Source organism: Mastigoproctus giganteus, chromosome 13, assembly GCF_048544385.1.
Source record: "Mastigoproctus giganteus isolate SK-2022 chromosome 13, ASM4854438v1, whole genome shotgun sequence".
Taxonomy (NCBI): Eukaryota; Metazoa; Arthropoda; class Arachnida; order Uropygi; family Thelyphonidae; genus Mastigoproctus; species Mastigoproctus giganteus.
In genome coordinates this window covers 132,304,256-132,323,411 of record NC_143587.1, presented here as the reverse complement: position 1 = coordinate 132,323,411, position 19,156 = coordinate 132,304,256, and the positions used below count along the sequence as shown (strand labels likewise).

Genomic DNA, 19,156 nt, shown 5'->3' with positions numbered 1-19,156 from the left:
GACATTTAGTGCCTCGTATTTCCAGTTCACTCAACTACACATTGGCTGCATGAGATACTTCGTGGCACCCGGGATTAGCTTACGAAGTAAAGGCTTAACGGGAGGTAAGATTCTTAGAATGCCATTGGAACACGCATTGTATGTCTGAATGGGAGCGACAGCCTGCGCCAACTACAGACGGTTCTTAGAATCGGGTGAGACTGTTATTAGTTCTGCCTAGGCTAGAGGAGCTAACCAAAGTAGAGCAAGAGTAATACTTTGTGTTATCGAGAATGATGGCCTCCCGGTTACTTACAGATTTCTTCACTTCGGTGTTACTTTGTGCTCTTACAATACTGTTCCACTTTCTAAACTTTGGTTGACACAGCAAATATCGTGCTGAGTTTCCAGTCTTACAAAGAGAAACTACTTTTCAATAATGTCTTAGATTATCAGAGGACATTTATCGAAATAAAAAGTTTCCTGGTATTTCAGATGCTTAAAATATCATCTTGGAAGAATGAGAAATGCTGTTGTTGTAACTTGCTTTGTAAACTATTTCCCAATATTAGAAGGTGGATTTGTTTATTTTAGATTTTTTGGAGTGAAAGCAACTTTTCCATATTACTCCTAATTGCTGGTATTACGGAGTTGTCCTTTATGCGGCTGTAGTGTCCTATTAATTTTAGAAGCGAAAAAATTCGTCAATGCTAGTTTTCGCGTAAACTGGCTAGAGGATTAGACAGTTCTGACCAAGGAGATGGTTGCGTACGTGCAGGGAGATGGAAGGCCATCTTTTCTCCTATTGGATGCAGTGGACATTCTATAAGGAAATTTTCCACAGTAACATGCAGTGGGGATATTCTGTAAGGTCATCTCTTGTGAGTAGATAAACATTTTGTGTTTTACGTGTTATCAGATGCATGGATGTGTGTTTGAAGGGCGTCTATACACTCAGTGAATACGAGTACAAGATGTTTCACAGAAGAGAATTTTTCACTGAATAATAAAACTGCTAATTTGACCAGTGAATTCGACTTCCTGTGGTGGGTAAAATTATGGAGTCTCTGATTAAAAATGCAATACAGAACCATCTCGATAGAAATAGTATCCTTAATAGATCACAACGTGGATTTGTGAAGGTCTTGCCTGACTAATCTACTTAATTATTTTGAGAAAGTTATACAGTTGAATAAATGAAACAACTTTGATATTATTTACCTTTACTTCGGTAAAGCTTTTGATAGGGTTCCTGTGAAAGTAAAACCACGTCATTAATCCTAATCTGCTCCTCTTCATTACATAAAATGGAAAAAAATTGAATATTAACAGCAAAGATCCTTCGTTTGATCAAAGGCTGGCTAAAACATGCAGTTGTTATAAATGAGTATTCGTGAAGGTGGGCTAGTGTAGTAAATGAAACAAGACTATTCTTAAACGGATATTCAAGCGCAGTACCTCAGGGATCAGTGTCGTGGGCAACTTCTACTTATGATCTTCCTGAATGACACTGAAGAGAGAGTGCAGGGTAAGTTGTCAAATTTTCTGATGCTTTGAAGGTAGGAAAGGTAGATCACTCCTAGCAACAGTCTAATTTAGTTCAAAATTACTTATATCGGTTGCACAAATGGTCTTAAAATGGCAACTGAAATTTAATGCATATAAATATAAGGTTTTGTACCTAGAGAACAGAAATATAGGATTTACTTACAATCTTGGGGAGGAATGGAGCTAAGAGTGGTCCAGGTTACATCTCAGATATGATATTTACCATGTAGTGTACACAGGCGGCTAGAAGGGCACGTTGTTTCTTGTCCATTATATATATGCCCTTTGCAAGTAAGGAAAATGATGTTATTTCTTTGTATGTAAGACGATCGTCGAACATAGTATTCTAAACGCAACGACGCCTTTAGAATATTTTGTTCAGGTATGAAAGCCAAATTGAAGAATGGCTAAGAACTTCTAGAAAGGTTCAGCAAAGGGCAACGGGATTGGTGAGGGATGCTAATCGATGGCCAAATGAAGAACGATCAGAAAGTTTGCCCTGCAAAGCTTGGCGTCTAGACATATTAAGGAACGCCTGATAGAGGCATATGTACTGAAGGGAATCAGTTAAATTGACGATGGAGGTATATTTTCACGGACAGAAGAAACAGGGAGCAAAAATACGCAATTTTGGGGAGTGAATAAAGTCTGGATCTCTGGAAGTTTATTTTCGGGCAGCATGTTGTAAATCACTGGAATGAATTACCTGCCACAGTGATCGAGGTTCATAGTTCGGTAAAGTCGAAAGTGAAATTGGATAGGTACTTTGTGGCGACGGGAGAGGTATAAATGATAGATTTTTTAACCCTGAAGATGAAGAAAAAAATATGCTTCCATGCATTATTTAGCCATTGTAATACTAAGGGTATAACACGGCAAATAACTCAGCTCAGAGCTGCTTTATTCATTTAGAAGTATGAATATGGTATCATTCGATATTTGAATTTGGAATGATGTTATCCTGTCGAATGATACCAATTTGAATATGGTATCATTCGATAGGACAACTGGAGCCCATATCTGGATATATGTTATAGAGCCGTTTGTGTATATTTGGGAAAAGTGACAAAAATATGATAAGCAGGCTGCAAGCACCTCTTTAATATTAAAAAAAAATTCCAGGGTTTTTCCCCTATTGTTAAGAGTACCTATCCCAAGCTGATACAAAAAAATTGGCAAAAAATTTGGATATGATATTGAAATACAAGCCCCATTCTGGAACTACTTCTTACAGTTGTATGTTAACTGGTTTATTTTCGATAGGCTTAATTCTGTATAGAATTTCCCAAAGTTTTATGCCAGCACAGTTGCAATAACATCTCAAACAGAGTCATAGGATGATAAAGTAAACTTCATTATTTAGAAGAGACAATTTCTTACCTGTGCAAGATTGTCAAAATTGTATTTCCTATTAATCCAAACATTTCGAGGATCGGCGAGGCAATCACTTCTGTTTTTCACATGCCTGACATTTGGTCCATCACAGTAGTACAGGCTGCCTTTGAAAAGCTGAAAAAGGTTTGAGAACATCACTTTACACGTTAGTAAGTGATGCTTATAAAAATAAAATAATTATTTATCCTGTATAGAAAATTACTAATTATCTCATATTATTAGATAGAGAAAGAGGAATGTTACAGGCCTTTTCTCAGGTATGACAAGCTAGGGCTTGTTAACATGGGAGTCTAAAATGCTGATGGAACTGATATTCATGTGCTTGAATAAAGACGGAATTTGTGCCCTGTTCAGATCCTGAAATATGGCACCTGGAGTATATACTGGAGGTGACCCCCAGGTGTTAACCTGTGTAACCTGGGATAAAGTTATGACGTCCATGCCACACAGAGGAATGCCTCCTCTGTTACCATGCAATACTAGGTGGTAGATGACTCGCAACGCAACAACTGGTGCAATATCAACCACTGGAGGTTCGAAGTGATGAAACCCATGTTTACTCTTCAGCTCCGGTGACCCTACCCCCACCTCGTCAATCATGCAGTATGATTGATGTCTTTTATAGTTATGACGGGTGTCATAGCGAGATGAAATCTTCCTTACATTTCGAAGGTACAGTTTTAAAACGGTGTTAGTCCACCGGGCCGAACCTATTGGTAACTCTCTAGGAGGCTTCTGGATCAGCTGGTGTATAATCCCGATGCTTCTGCTCTGCCATATACCGATTGTAGGGAGTCCTAGTAGTGTTTTTGAGATGTGTGGAGAGTATTATCGAGGCCACGTCATGTCAAGGAGCTGAGTATAATCTTGATATTATGCCATATCCAAAAATTGTCCCTTAAATTTTCCTTGCCACTACTCACATCAGGAATGGTCGAGCTAATAGAAAAAACTTATCTACGAAAAGATTTAAGCCTCCCAAACATGTCCTTTTCATTTCACAAACATATGTAGTCTCAGTTCCAATCTCAGTGATATCAATTTAAATTTAGAGTCTGCTAAGTCCCACCTACTTTTTTTGAAAGAATTACAATTATCGGTTGATTCAACCGCTGCTCATCTCAGTTGTTTTAATGTATAGAATGTATTTCTTTTTGGGTGTTATCAGTACGCAGATAGCAGATCCCTGGATCGGCTCCACGGGTCTTGGATTTTAACCAACTAGTAGATTTTAACCAACTAGATTTAACCACCTCTCAGGCTTCTAGATTCCATTCAAAACATGACAATTAGGTTAATTATGACAACTCTCTTACAAAGTCTCTCTGCTCTATCTCTCTTAGACATTCTGTTCCTGCTGCATGCCTTTTTCTATAGATAATGGGCAACGTTCTTCTGAATTGGCTTCAATAATCCTTCCTCTCCCTTCCAACCAGTCTGAACACATGTCCCAACAAGTCAGAATTCTTTTACTGTCCAACTTGAAACTCGCAGAACCAACTTTTCTTCTTCCTCATTTATCTCTTCAACTTCCATTTTCTAGAACAACCTTCCTTCAGACATATTACCTGAACATTGCAAACTACTGGAATTAAAGTAAAATATCAACAAGTTTCTTCTTCACTCAAGTACCGTACTAATTAGCAAACCCCATCCATAAAAACTATTAAGATGTCATGTTTGGGATTTTCATAAAAAATCCTGTACAGAGAAATACCTCCTGCCTGATGATTCTTCTCAGTTCCAAATATAACACTAACTTTATCAGCGTTCAACAATTCGACCTGAACAAGTAAGTTATTATAAAGACGGCTTTCTGTTTGAAATGCCAAAGATTAGGCTGAAATTAAGGATGCACTTGTAATGTGGAGTAATACAGATTAGAACTGTAGGAGTCGCAGATCTCGCTCGCTCTCTCTCAATTTTACTAGAGTGTCCTTTCCAGTTATAATTATCATTGTATAATTTTCTTTTCGTTTATGCTTTAAGTTATATTTAGTCTGATATTCAGCATATTCATTTTCATTTCTTTATTGCACAGTATCCTAGAAGTTTGCTATTTTCTTTAAATCGTAAGGCATCAGTGAAAATAGAATGATTTCGCAATTTCTTTCTCGTTTAGAGAGATCTGGGTTCGAGTCCTGTTGCAGAGTGCAGGAATTTCTAAAGGCATTTTCAATTACGATTGTATTTAGTATATCTCAGGCGGATGGAGTGGAAACTCAAAAAAAACTCAATGGATTTCTTACTGAGGTTTTCTAGGTCTTCAGCCTGCAGAACATGCAAAGTGGCCAGCGAAAACACTTGTACAGACATAATACACAATGACGCAATACAGTCTAAGTCGCTGACGCGCTTAAATCTCAAAAAACAACGTAAATCTTATATAACGCTTCGTCTGTTGTCTTCATTTCTTTCATACTTTTTTCTGTTTGGTATTTCGGTTTCCACCGAGATTTTATCTTTCATTTATGCTGCCAGATTTCTTATTTCTTTTCTCGTGAAGACCTTATTGTACTGTAGTTTCGATCGATTCTTTTATCAGGTCCTCCAACAATGTTATTTTCTTGTAATTGCTTCACTGGTACCGTGATGACATTATTACTATCCTAAATTCTTTGTCTTTCTCAAGACGTTCCAGATGTTTATTTCTTAATCAGAGTTTCGGGTAATAAGGTTTTCTACATTTTTATACTGTAGTGAATGAATGTATCTCATTTCCAAATGCAGAGAGGTATTTACAATTTTTGGTACTGCAGGCTTGCTAACTTTTTCTTTTTTTTTTTTATTTTACTGAAGGATCTTTGCAGAATCCATCGAAAGCATAGGAGTGTTTAGCAAACGTAGCTGTGGCACGGCGCCGTGGAAAAAAAGGGCAAAGGTATAATAATAAATTTTCTGTTTATACTCCAGACGACCACTCAAAATCAGAGGGGTTCCCAAAAAGAGAGATACAAAAACCTTACTGTATTTAGTATTCAGGTCACTCAAAGCATATTCGTTATTTTGGAACATTTGGCTTTACTGCTTTGGTCACAGATCGTATAATAATACAGTTCATCTTACGTTATATTTGTACAAGTGTGTACATCTTGATATGAAATACCAGAACACCAACCATTTAGATATACTGGAATGCGACGTCTTAGTATTTGGAGGGTTAAGAACAAAAGCTATAGGGCTGTGGGTTAACTCGGATAAGATTAAGGATACTGAAAACGATGGCCAAGATTACAAAAATCGTTCCACCAGAAATGAACGAATTAGTTCACTTGGGGATGATTTTCAATACGTATTTAGCTTCGCCCACATAAATGCATGCCAAAACGAATATTGTGCCATTTAAATTAAAACCTTCTGGTGAAATGTCATGCTTTTCACAGAGATTATAAGAGCTTACTAGATTTACCGCCGTATTTTACAACAGTTTATCGTTTTATCGATTGTTATTTCAGCAATAAATAAATTTTGCCTACCTGAACACCAAGGATTCCAAATATAATGAAAAATGTACAGCAGATGAGAACAATGTTTCCAATAGGGCGCAAGGAAGACAAAAGTGTTGAAACGACTAATTTCAATCCTGGGGCACGATTGATGACCCTACGAATGAAATCAAAAGGTTAATATCAAAGGAGTGAACTTCTGCTACAAAATTCATGGTTTATCAGCCATATGTTCAATATTAATTGCTAATAATTAAAAGAATAAATAGAATAAGCTTTCCTCAAAATTACTCATCATCAGCACGTTTTACGAAAAGAAGAAATCTCTAAATATAAATAATAAAAATATATTGTAACTTACCTTAGAGGACGTAGTGAGCGGAGAAGACGGAAGACTCTCAATATCCCAAATATTCTCGGGCTTCCTTCTGCTACAAATGATAAGAAAATATCGACGAGTGAAATTCCTACCACAAACCCGTCCATGATGTTCCAGCCACTCTTGAAATAAGCATTTTCACCATACCACAGGCCACACGCAACGACCTGAAAACACGATATTAACAAAAGATCAATAATAAATATTGATCAAATGTTATATATAGATATTTCAAAGTTATATATATCTAAATTAGATCTAAAGTTATATATATCTAAATATGTATGAAATAAATATATCATCATCCTTTGTAGGATACTTAGCTTACCTTTATTGCCATTTCAAATCCAAAAACAATGGTAAATATGTAGTTAGCAGCAGTGAGGAACTCCCTTTCTCTACTATGTGGTGGAATGGTTGGTCGTTCCATAGCTAGTGTTATGCAATTGAGAGCAATGAATACTAAAATACCGTAATCAAACCATTTCTCTTTAGCAATACGCTTGCAAAGTAACCTGAACCTGAAAGATAAATATAGAATTATCAGTCACTAATGTGGGAATTAAAGAGTATCGAACAATCTACGCATATGGATGAGAAGAAGAATAACGAAGGATAGTTCATTATGAATTAGAAAATATTAATATCAATGGCCAGTTAAGATTTTGTTGCACGTATAATTGCATTCCCTAACTGGAGTAGAATTATTATCAAACCCGTTGACCCTCCTGCAATTTAAAACTAAATTGATTCATTGAAAAATAATATGGTGTTAATAATAAATTAGTCACTTTCACTTTGCATAATGCATTGAAAGAGGAAAAAGAGTATGCTATGCAAATACGTTCAAACTGAGTTTGTTATTTGAAATTATAAGAATACATTTATTTAAATGAATTAAGCTAAATAATATGCATATATCACAACAAAGAAAGGATTGTGGCTTCAAGGCTTACCAACTAGTTGGAGCAAACAGGAACAGCGAATAATCTTCTCTTTCCTTAAGACATCCACGCGGCTCAACAAACCAGCAGAGCTGGAGAAAAAAAATCGTATTAAAATTAAAATCTACAATAACTATGAATAAGATTAACCGCAGCAATTAAATCCATAAGCTAATATCATGCGCAATAACAAAGAAGTTACAATGATAGACGTGATATTGATTTGTTTAAAAGCATCAAATTAGAACCAATGACCGGAAGGATATGAAGCGTACCCAGAATGGGAGGTTATCTTTAGAGAGATGAGCGGGCATCTAGGCAATTTTCTCTGTCTAATGAAATTTTTAATTTATATTCTAAACTATTAGAATAGTAGACAAGAGCGCCCAACTGAGGGGGTTAAAGCTTTTTACTCGCATTTTGTCGAGAAGAGATTCAGTAGAGCAAAAAAACTTCTGCCAAGAAACAAATAAAAAGAAAGTCAAAAAAATACATAGGAAGTAGCAGGTAGAGGATATTTTTGAATAACCCTTATAAACTTGAAGCCTGATATTGATTAAAATTCTCGTTGGTTTGAACATACGATCAAAATGTCTCTTAGTAGTTTATTTTACTAATTTTTGGATTAAAAATAGTTAAATTTAATGCCCTTTTTAATATTTATTTTATGAAATATTTCATTGTTAAGTTGATACGAAAATTGGGCATTGAACTTATTTCAAACAGCAAAATATAATAAAATGGCTTCAAAACAGGTTGAAAAAGGCTCTTCCACCTCGGCTGGTACCACTGTACCAGACTAACAGTAGGTGGAAGAGCAAGAAAGCCATGTTTATTCATTACAAACAGGCTGTTATTATATTCCTTTATGTTTTCTTTAATTTTCTATGAATCTAAATCAAAAGAATTCTTCCTCATTCAGAATTATTTTAATATCGCAGAAGAAATTGTAATTTTTAAACATGCGACATAATTTTGATAATTAAGAAATAAGGACATTTGTATTTTTACAGCACTAGTCACCTTTTCTTTCAGATAGTAATATTCTGGTGCATGTAAAGCTCTATAAGAACTGAGATTGTATTCATTCATTATCATTTTAACATCGCTTGAAATGAAAATTAAATTTCAGTACTTCTTGCGCTTCCCCAAGTTTTCTAGTTGTGAACACGCTTACCATCCAAAAGCTTTAGAAAATTTCTCATTTACTTCACGGATGTATGTGGTGTGAGTTTTAATCTCAAGAACCCTTCTATGTATTCTAAGTTCCACTTATTTTTGTCACGGAATCTGAACAATTGGATTCCTCAACCATAAAGAACATCATCTGTCCTAATTATTCAAGATGTTTGTATTTTTTGCATTTATCCGTTGTGATATTTCCTATCATTCTGATGATCAAATTTTAATATTGCTGGCTTCCAGAAATCTCATAATATTCTCATTAGAATCTACCACTTACAATTTGACATCCCTTGATCTGAGCTCTACTGATAATAGTCAAGTTCATTTTTTGTCTTCATCGCTCTATAAACTTTGACTATTTTCACTTATCTTAAATGTTGAAGATTTCCAATATACCTATGAGTGAGTTAATTTCTTTAATGAATTTAATGTCCAGACAAGCGCTGACCAAAGTGTTGGAGCGAAAAAAAAAAAGGAGCTGTGGAAATCTCTTACTTCCTTTTAGACCTACATTAAAGCATGAAATACTTGAAAATTAAATCTAAAGTCCTCGTAGGTTTTTATCTGGATGGACAATACGCATAATGGGCCAATGAACGCACTTTTGTAAATGTATAACACAAAGGCCAAATATAACTTGAGGTCCTGAACGAATGAATTATTTTCATTTTTATATTTAAAATTTACAACAAAAGTCTAACTGTTTAGGATTAATACCAAAAGTACGTGCTAATCCAGTTTAATAGCATAACCTTTTAAAGATTCCCTAATAATTAATTATTAATTCTATATACGTAACTTTTAGGTTACCTTTCCATTAATTTCTGTCTTTTCTGCTGTGATTCCATTTTCTACCTTCACTTGGAGGGAATCCGCCAGATTGTTGGGCTTGAAGTCGTCTTTGTAAGATGAAGCCGAAACTGAATTCTGCCTGCTTGGGCCGAAACTATTTCCACTATGAGTATTGGGTGGACTTAAAGTGTTCTGACTAATCACACTACTATTCAGCGATGTTTGGCGACTAGGTGGAATATGACTATTAAGCGGGGCCACCTGAGCAGTACTTCTTGGAGATGATGAAATACTTTTAATTGAATTCTGGGGACTTAAAGTTTTGTTACTGTTGATACTGTTCTGTTGGGTTAAAATTGGCCGTTTATTATTTGGGGTGTTTCGGAGGGTAGGTAGTCCTCCATTACAATGCGTATGGTCAGCGACAGCAACATGGCTAAGGAAAAGAAACGAGCATTGATCAGTTAAACTAAATGTATCAATTAATAATAATAGTAATTTACTTGACATTTGAGCTCTTCAAAATCTAAATGTCCTACCTCTGAATCTGGCTATTAGTCATGTTGTTAAGGACGATGTCCTCCTCACTACCTGTGTCGGCATCGGAATTACACATGTGTTCTTTATCTCTGTTTATTTTTTTGCACTTTTTAGAACTTCGGATGCTCCCGTTCCTATTATACGCTATAGTGCTGGTTCGGCTATTTTGACTCTCTTTTCTCTGCAGATGAGGTGATAGTCCAGATGACTGGAATAAAAATATTTCGTTCTTAATTAATTACATTATCAATTACAGAGCTACAAATAATTTAACGCGCTCAAACACACGGAAAATATTATTCCAATAATCTCAAATTACGTCATGTGGAAGCGCATTATATTTAATTTGATTATATTTGCAGTTAATATTCTAATCGATTATCCATTAAAGATTCAATCACCATAAGATTCGCTAAAAGTAACGATAATTAATAGAATGATATAGAACTCCATTTTATTTAAGTATTTGATAATATTATTTGCGAAGCTTGGAAGTCCATTTCCAATCCAAGAGAGGGCAGCACTCTCGTGGTTGTTTATCGTTGAGCCTCATCAAAACCAACCTAAACAATTTACAAGCTGTTTCGAACGTTTTGGATATCTATAAAGTAAATTTCATTGTTAAATTCGAAAAAAGAAACGTTATAAATACCGAATAAATTAAAATTTGCATAATTTTTGATTCATGGTGAATGCAGTGAAGAAAACAGAATGCAAAACCAGTATAAAATAAACAGGGCGTTTGACAGATTGATTCTAATCCGCTGCAATGCAGTTATTTTAAAGTTGTTATAACTGATCATAAATCAAATGAAATAAAGACTTCTTTCTAAGTATAATTCTCTTTTTCTCTCTCAATTTCTTTAGTTGTGATAGTATTTCCAGATATGTTTCGATTTCCCTCAAGAGTTTTATATGTTTATAACCATGTTTTAATTATAATCGAGACTCTAAACTGACCAAGTAAACTACCCTCCTAAAGATAATATACGAATTTTATCGAAGAAATTAACCATATATTCCCAGGATAGAATATGTCATAAATTTGCTACCTGAAAAAGCAGTCATCCCAAATAAATACAAAGAAAATGAAAGTACGAGAGATTCAGTAACTTAATTGACAGAAATATATACCCTCATGGGTAGCAGAGTTAGTACAATTACCGTTTTCCACACATCAGGCGGAAAAGATCTCAGTTCATATCCCGTCTATGACTGAACGAATTTTTGTGGGCCTTTTTCTAAATGTGGCCTAGTTAATCGGTCTCAGGTAGCATGGTTCTCCTCGAATTTTCGTCCAGCAAACAGAAAATAAACCAAAGAACACAAGCAATTTAGGTTTTACATATAATACAGAGCGGTATGGTATAAGTTGCTGATGCCCCTTAAACCGTACAACGACAGAAATATATACTTACTTAGTTCTCAGTTAACTCAATCTTAGTTAGGCGAGTAGAGTGGATCTGAGACTACATTAAGGGAGATGAAATTTCATACACATAACCTGCATTGTTTTCTAAGTTTCTGGTTGCTAGGCAATAACTGACTTAAAATTTGGATTGGAATCATCAAAATCCATGAGATGTACCATACTTAGAGAAGAGAGAATGAAAAACTTAACATTTTCAGCTCAGTATAGTAATATAAAGGTTTAAAACTACCAATCCATTTAATTCAAAATGTTTTTTTTTTTTATTGATAGTCACTTAAACGAAAATTAAGACATTTGAAACAAAACATTTCGTGGAATTTCCTTGCATTTCAAAATTAATCATCATTTGCGACCTTTGCATCGCAAAGCCATAAATAATAGAAACGCACTTCGAAGAAAAACTGCTTGCTGTTTCGAAGAGTGGCGATGTTATCGTTGGTATCTTGTAAAGATTAAAAACTGGATTGTTTTGAAAATGTCTTTTAACTATTGCCAATCTTTTCAATTTGTGCATTTTAATATATTAAATTTATATAACAATAATGCACATTGTTTGTCCTCATCCTTCTGGGAAATGAAGAAGAAAAAAAAAATAAATAAAATAATAATTTAATGAAATTATTCATTACAATGTTAACATACATTGGATCATTGGAATTATATTTAGATTAAAACAACAAAGATGAAAAAAATATACATATAATACTAATAAAATTTTCATTGAAATTTCCTAACCTTCTTCGAGAACACTAGCAGCTCCTTATTTCTAACGATGTTCGCAAAGAGGCTATTCATAGCGTTATGCCTCGCGTCTAATTTACTATATTTACCATTAGTAATTAGAACAGAAATATTTTCTCTGTTTACCTTTTTGCTGTTGTTGGAATGAGTCAAACTCGGTGATCTGGAGAGTGCCAAGGACAGGCTGTTCCGTCGGGATATCTGAGGAGAAAAGGAGGTATGAGTGGGGATGTTTAGAGTCACGGGTGCTGCATTTGGAACAGTGGTGACAGTGTGGTGCTCAAGAGGACTAGTAAACGATGTCTCACTCTGATTTAACAAAATAAGTAATAATTAAAATAAATATCTTAAATATTGGAAATAAGTGCAAATAGAAATACTAAGACATACAACTTCATGCTATTAACTTTACCTTTGGTTTACATTACACCTTAATTCTTTTATTTATTTATTTTTTTGTTATTTCATTCTTTTTAGGAGACTTTTCATTGGAGTAAATTCAAATATAATATCATTTTCATATGATGCTTCTGTCATATGATAATGATATGAGGTGAGATTCTTTTGTTACCAGGATTATACCACATTATTAGTTTACGAATTAAATCTATAAGATGCATCAATTTTATTTTGGTTTTCTTTAAGAAGAATAAATGACAGGGGTAGAATTAAATTTTATAAACCAACATATTCGCTGCGAAATAATGATTAAAATAAAACTCACCATACTGAGGGTATCAAAATATTTCCCCCTGACCTTCTGTGTATTCCATGAACGTTATGTTTTATTGACTGTATTTCTTGTTTACCTAGTAATATGTATATGCCAGAAGTTTCATTGGTCTAACTCATATTTATTTTTGTTACTGAGTTGAATATATGACAGAATGTCATCACGGATAAAGTTGAATATTGATCCATTATCAAATTCCTGTTTATGGAAGGCAAACAGCCAAAGACTACCCATAAAGAGATGCCTACTGCGTTTAAGGATATTTGTCCATCGTATGACGTTTTAAAACATTGGTGGAGATAGTTCAAGTGCAGCCGGATACGCCTCCATGGTGAAGAGAGAAATGGGTGGCCATCCACTTCTCACACTGCTGAATCCGTGAAGAAAATCGAACAGCTGATTCTCAATTACCAGCAGATAATATTCAAACAGATAGATTGGGATAAGCTGTGGATCGGTATCGGTGGAGAGCGTAATTCATAATGATTTGAATAGGAATAAGGTCTCAGCATGATGAATCCCTCACTTGCTCACATCTTCAGAAAGAAAAAGAAAAAAAGGCAGGCATAATCTGCTGAATTATTCGCCATATATGACAGCGATTTCGACCTATTTTCCCCCGATTGGTGACTATGAATAAATTTTGGGTACATCACTTTGACCCAAAAACAAAACAGCTTTCAAGACAATGGAAACATCCATCATCTCCAACTCCAAAAAAGGCCAGAATGCAACCATCTTCTGGGAAGGTGTTGCTGTCAGTTTTATGGGATGAGCTTGGAATTATTCTCACAGATTACTTGGGGAAGAGTACCATCATCAATACACATTACTACAGCAACTTACTGTCGCAACAACTGATCTTGCCCAGAAGTTAGGACTTGACACCTTTTGATTTCTTCCTCTTCAGCAGCTGAAATCATTTTGCCGGCAAAGTATTTTTTGATAATGTATAGGTACTTTTTGTGACAGAGCATGGTTTCTAAAGCAAAGCAAGACCTTCTAAAATGGTATAAGGAAGTGCCGCAAAAGATGGGAGAAAAGTGTGGCTTTTGGTGGCTACTACTTAGAGAAGGAATAATATACGTACCACATTCCAACCTTCTGGGACACGTTGAGCATGATCAGGAAGAAAACCTATTGATACCCCATTGTATTGATATTAATTATAGCCAAAATAAGTATTAATTATTTTGACTAACATATATACGAATACAAAGAAATAGCTAATAACTGAAATATTTAAAGGCTGTTTATTTTTAAATAATAAGTACTAAGTAAAAATTATTTTTAAAAAGTTAACAATAGCATCTCTTTTATAATAATGGCTTCCCTAAATGAATATTAGTGGCATATTAATTCTATTTACAATTTCTTAAAAAAGAAAGAAATATACTTACAGAAGTTTTTCCAATGGAATCAATGGACGGACTGTTCCCTACAGAAGTTTTAACAGGTATGAGACGGTTACTAAAGTCCTTTTGTAAAGTAAGGGTGGCATTAGGCGATCCTTGAGGTGTGGCAGCTGTGTGAGTGATAATGGGTGGAAAACAAAATGCATCTGTTAGCCTTTGATCTTGTTTCACAGCAGGATGGGCAACCGCAACGATAGGAGCTTGGTATTTCATTCGAGTTTCTGCAAAAACAAATTAATTTAAGTTTATTAATCCCAGTAATATCTCTTATTTCTATTTATATATAACAAGTATCAATAACTATGCATTCTTGTACAGAGTTGTTAGTACTCTGGAGTTTAAAAATGTCTCTTAAACATAGACTTAAACTTAGATTTTTTTTTTTTACCTCATTATCAAGGGATTGTTAACTGTTCTCGCAATGGAACCTGCCAAATAAGGATTTCTTCTTTTATTGTGAATTAAGAAAGAAAATAGAATATCCAAATACATAATTACATACTATAATCGAGACTTAATTAGGCTTATTTTAATCATCACAAAGGAAATCGCTAATTAACAATTTATTTTACAATTTTTTATTTGGACAGATGAAGTATTTATAAAGACAAAATATGTTCAGCGAAGGATTTTCTTAAAGCATTTCCTATACAAATAGGACGAAAACGCAAAAAAAAAAAAAACAGTATGTTATTCTCTGTTCCGGCTGTATGATAAGAAAACTATTTGATAATAAAGCTGTTTGCTTTTAAAACAAAACGATTTTTAATCTGAACCATGAAATATCACCATAAGTAAATATTTTAAAGAAAAAGTTATTCGAATTTTCACATAATTCACTTAGAAAATAATCTAAACAAAATTTAGATAATCTTAAGAAATCCTTTGGCATAGTCAAATGGTTCAACGAGTGGAAGTTTTTTTCGAACTGATCAAAAGCTAGAATTTCCAGAAACACTTAATCGGTTTACATTTTAATTTCAGCTTTAAATTGTTCTTCTGTGTTATATCAATTGGATCGCAGATGTGATAATCAGATTTTCTCATATATAAGTACTCCTTCCATTCATTCATACCTATAACTTGTTATGGCAACGAAGTCTCAAATTAAAAATTTTAAAAAAGGGCAAATTTGTGATACAGGCCTATGTCTTTTTTTTCTGGAGCAAGGTATATCGGTCATCTGACCATTATATTGCTAAATATTAAATGATATGTTATGTTGCTCTCATCCGTGCATCTGAACCCTTATTATAACCACTTATCTCCAAATATAGCATTTGATTAACTGTTAACAGACAATCCTTTAGCTATAAAAACATTCTTATAAGGTCGTGGTCTCTTATATTGAAGCTCTTAATCAAGCGAATCCCGTTCAGCTTTGTTTTGGTAAACTTAAGGAATGCCTACGTTCAATAATATATAACACGACTCAACAGCCAGCTAAGTGAAAGCAAAAATTTTTCTTCCATACTTAACTTTATAACTTGATCTCTATATTTACTTTCTAGGTCTACTGTAACCAATGAATGAATAATAATGAATGTAAAACGCTAACTTACCCTTCTCAATGTTATCCTTTGGATCATCTTCCTTGGGATTCCATGTTAGTGTTTGTTTTTCTTTGTCTCCATTAGTTTCATTCTCTTCTTGGTCCCTAGATTCATCAATAGATTCATCCTCCGAGTCGTTCTTGATTTCTTCCTGAGAATAATATAAATCGCTTTAAATAATTAAAAACGAAAATCTAATATACTGAAAAGTGCTTATAAAAACTTATGTAGGATTGCGATTTAATTGAGTGATACAATTATGCAAATTTTGAAAGCATGTATGGATTTTTACCTCTGCAGAGAACCCTTCTACTAAAATGGCTACTAGCAGGTTGAAGAGAACATAATTTCCAAATGTCATTAAAGCGACAAAATACAAGGCAGCCCAATGAGATGTCTTCTCCATACCATTAAATAGCACAACGTTCCAATCTTCCTGAGTAAGAATCTAATAACAAAACAGAAAGCGATCATTCGTAAAAATCATTATAATAATTATGACAGTAGCTTAATTTTGATTTAAATTAGTATATTAATATAATCATTTAGGTTATCTAGACACAAAGGCAACTTTTGAGATTTCTTAAAGTTTTTATTTGTTTCTTCTTCAGCGATTTTAAATTCGTTTATCTATTTCTTAAACAGGGTGAATCAATATTATATATAAATTAAAGGAAAAAGAAGTTTTAGTTATCCATTTCTATTCTGTTATGAAAATCGGCCTTGCTTTTCTTAAGAAACTTAGATGACCCAGTAGTACCCAGGGCTTTTTACGGGGAGGCTGAAGATCAAAACTGCTGCTTTGAACTTAGTACAACAAAAGATTAAATAAGCTTCTCGTTCCCAGACGGGACTCGAACCCAAGCTTTGTTCATTACTATATACAAAAACAAAATCTTTGTGCTAGCCTAGTAGCAGGGGTTGTAATGATACTAAATTTTATTAGTTTAAAATTCGATTAAAACTAAGAATTACAGAATATTATTGTTTCTTTTATCGCTTACCTGAAAAACTGTCACAGTAGCCCAAATAAAGGAATCGAAATGTCTTCTGTCACACACGCATTCAACAGATGAGATGGGGGAACGTTTACATGGACAAGGCCCTCTGCCATCCATACGGGAACAAAATTTACCACCAAATAAAAACATTCCTAAAATACTGTAGAAATGAAAACATCAAATTGAAAAGCACCCTTTACTCTGCTTTCAAATTTTTTATGAAAGATGATGGAAAATGAGGGATTGCAATTAGCATCGCTATGTTCTACGTTTCTTCGTCATTAGAACTAAATTATGAAGTGTAAAAATGTTCAAGAATGTTCGTCATCTTTCTGAAGTATTTCATCAACGTCTAAGACAAAATATCGCTAACTTAAATGTGATTCTTGGAGGAAAAGTATTACAATCAGCACCCTCCCCACAGATTCCTATTTACATTCAGCTAATCAAGTTTTGGGGTTTACAGGATGGCCAGCAGCGATGGTTGCAATCCCCTAACTATCAGTTTCGTATGTTTATTTAGATGCATGAAAGACCACCTACGTGGTTTTATGATTGAAATGTAAATGAGGCTACTGAATACATTTTCATCCCAAGACATGAAAAGATGAGTCAACCTTTACTACGCTCGGATGTCCAGAAGAAAATGAAAGGAAAGTAAACGAAACGAGCGAAATATGAAAATAATACGAGCAGAAGGTGTCTATTATTAGAATTTTGTGTATGAAATTCGAAAGGCAACTTAGTTGGATTTTCAAGGGAAAAGTTGAACTGTGTTGCTGGTCCCTCAAATGGAAAATTGACAGAAGCTGCTTAACAAGAATTAGCTAACTAATTTATATGAAGTTTAGAGAATAGTTGAAACCTTTTATGTTTCAACTATTCTCTCCCAACTATTCTTGGTTTGGTCTTTCTTCGTTTAGAGAAGTTTAGAGAACTTTCTAAACTTTCTAAGTTTAGAGAATAGTTGAAACCTTTTATGTTTCAACTATTCTCTCCCAACTATTCTTGGTTTGGTCTTTCTTCGAAATAAGATAATTATTGTTCATGAAATTCCAAAATTTTAATCGCAGAATTGAACGCCATTAACTGATGTCCATTTATAAAGTATGTTTCGCTTAGAAATAATAATTCCACCATATTGTCCCCACAACTACAATAAGGAAGCTCTATATACACAAGATGTATGTAACTTATATTAACCTTAGTTCATTTTTACAGAACCGTTATCAGCGATTATTTTTATGATTGCGTGCGACTCTCCTCCTTTTTATCCATTCCTCCCAAAGTATTTTTCTAAATAGTATCAGATTAATTTGATAAACTATAAGAGAGTGGAGGTGTAGTACACTTGAGTGACCTTTGTCAATTATAATTTTGTTCAGAACAGGTTGGATGTTCGATGAAGATACGTTCTTTAGCCCTTCCCTGGAAATTTTCATGAATTCAAGACTGACGTTATCGGAAAATGGATCCCCATCTTCATTATTGGCTAATAATTCGTTCTTAGCAGGAAAACAAGTTTTAGGGAAGATTTTTCCTTGGAAGATTATGATAATCCATACTAGTATTTTGTTACTTATTGGCTACTGGTCCTCACGTGCTCAGAATTTTGTGCAATGAGTGAGCCTTATTTCCTATCATAGTAGACTACTTCTTAAATATAAGTAAAATATAGTGCATTTTGAAATAAGTCGGTTTCGTGATCTACGAGTTACTTTTAGACATCGATATAATTATTCTACACAGCATATGGAATCCGTAGTCACTCCACAGTTAATACGAACAGTGGGACTCATCTATTTTAGACAATTCATAAGCGATAAAGAGAAGAAGAAACCTTTTATCATAAAACTGTACTTTTCCAAACAGAATTAACACTGTTTTATACTAGAATTCGGAGATAAACTATGTACTCAGAAGAAATAATTAGAATATGCTGAGTTGGAAGTCTTTGCATTGCAATTGATGTTACATATTAATGAAACAGCCTTAGGATATGGCGTAATTTCATCATTCGATGCATGTTTATTGTAATTGAAAAGCATCTCTTTCCACTATTGTTATCTCTCG

At 34.1% G+C, this 19,156-nt stretch overlaps 1 protein-coding gene across 1 annotated transcript in view; it reads right to left on the bottom strand.

Moving 5' to 3' along the window:
* Nucleotides 1–19,156, bottom strand: part of LOC150076445 (voltage-dependent T-type calcium channel subunit alpha-1G-like) — a 123,498-nt gene that overhangs the window by 46,578 nt on the left and 57,764 nt on the right. The window contains exons 13-24 of the mRNA XM_090387715.1: nucleotides 17,087–17,241; nucleotides 16,375–16,530; nucleotides 16,092–16,233; nucleotides 14,515–14,750; nucleotides 12,508–12,690; nucleotides 10,208–10,416; nucleotides 9,687–10,104; nucleotides 7,704–7,783; nucleotides 7,076–7,268; nucleotides 6,730–6,914; nucleotides 6,399–6,525; nucleotides 2,908–3,036 (exon numbers count right to left, since the gene is read on the bottom strand). Coding sequence (XP_090243841.1) covers nucleotides 2,908–3,036; nucleotides 6,399–6,525; nucleotides 6,730–6,914; nucleotides 7,076–7,268; nucleotides 7,704–7,783; nucleotides 9,687–10,104; nucleotides 10,208–10,416; nucleotides 12,508–12,690; nucleotides 14,515–14,750; nucleotides 16,092–16,233; nucleotides 16,375–16,530; nucleotides 17,087–17,241 — 2,213 coding nt within the window. The remainder of the gene's footprint in view (nucleotides 1–2,907; nucleotides 3,037–6,398; nucleotides 6,526–6,729; nucleotides 6,915–7,075; nucleotides 7,269–7,703; nucleotides 7,784–9,686; nucleotides 10,105–10,207; nucleotides 10,417–12,507; nucleotides 12,691–14,514; nucleotides 14,751–16,091; nucleotides 16,234–16,374; nucleotides 16,531–17,086; nucleotides 17,242–19,156) is intronic.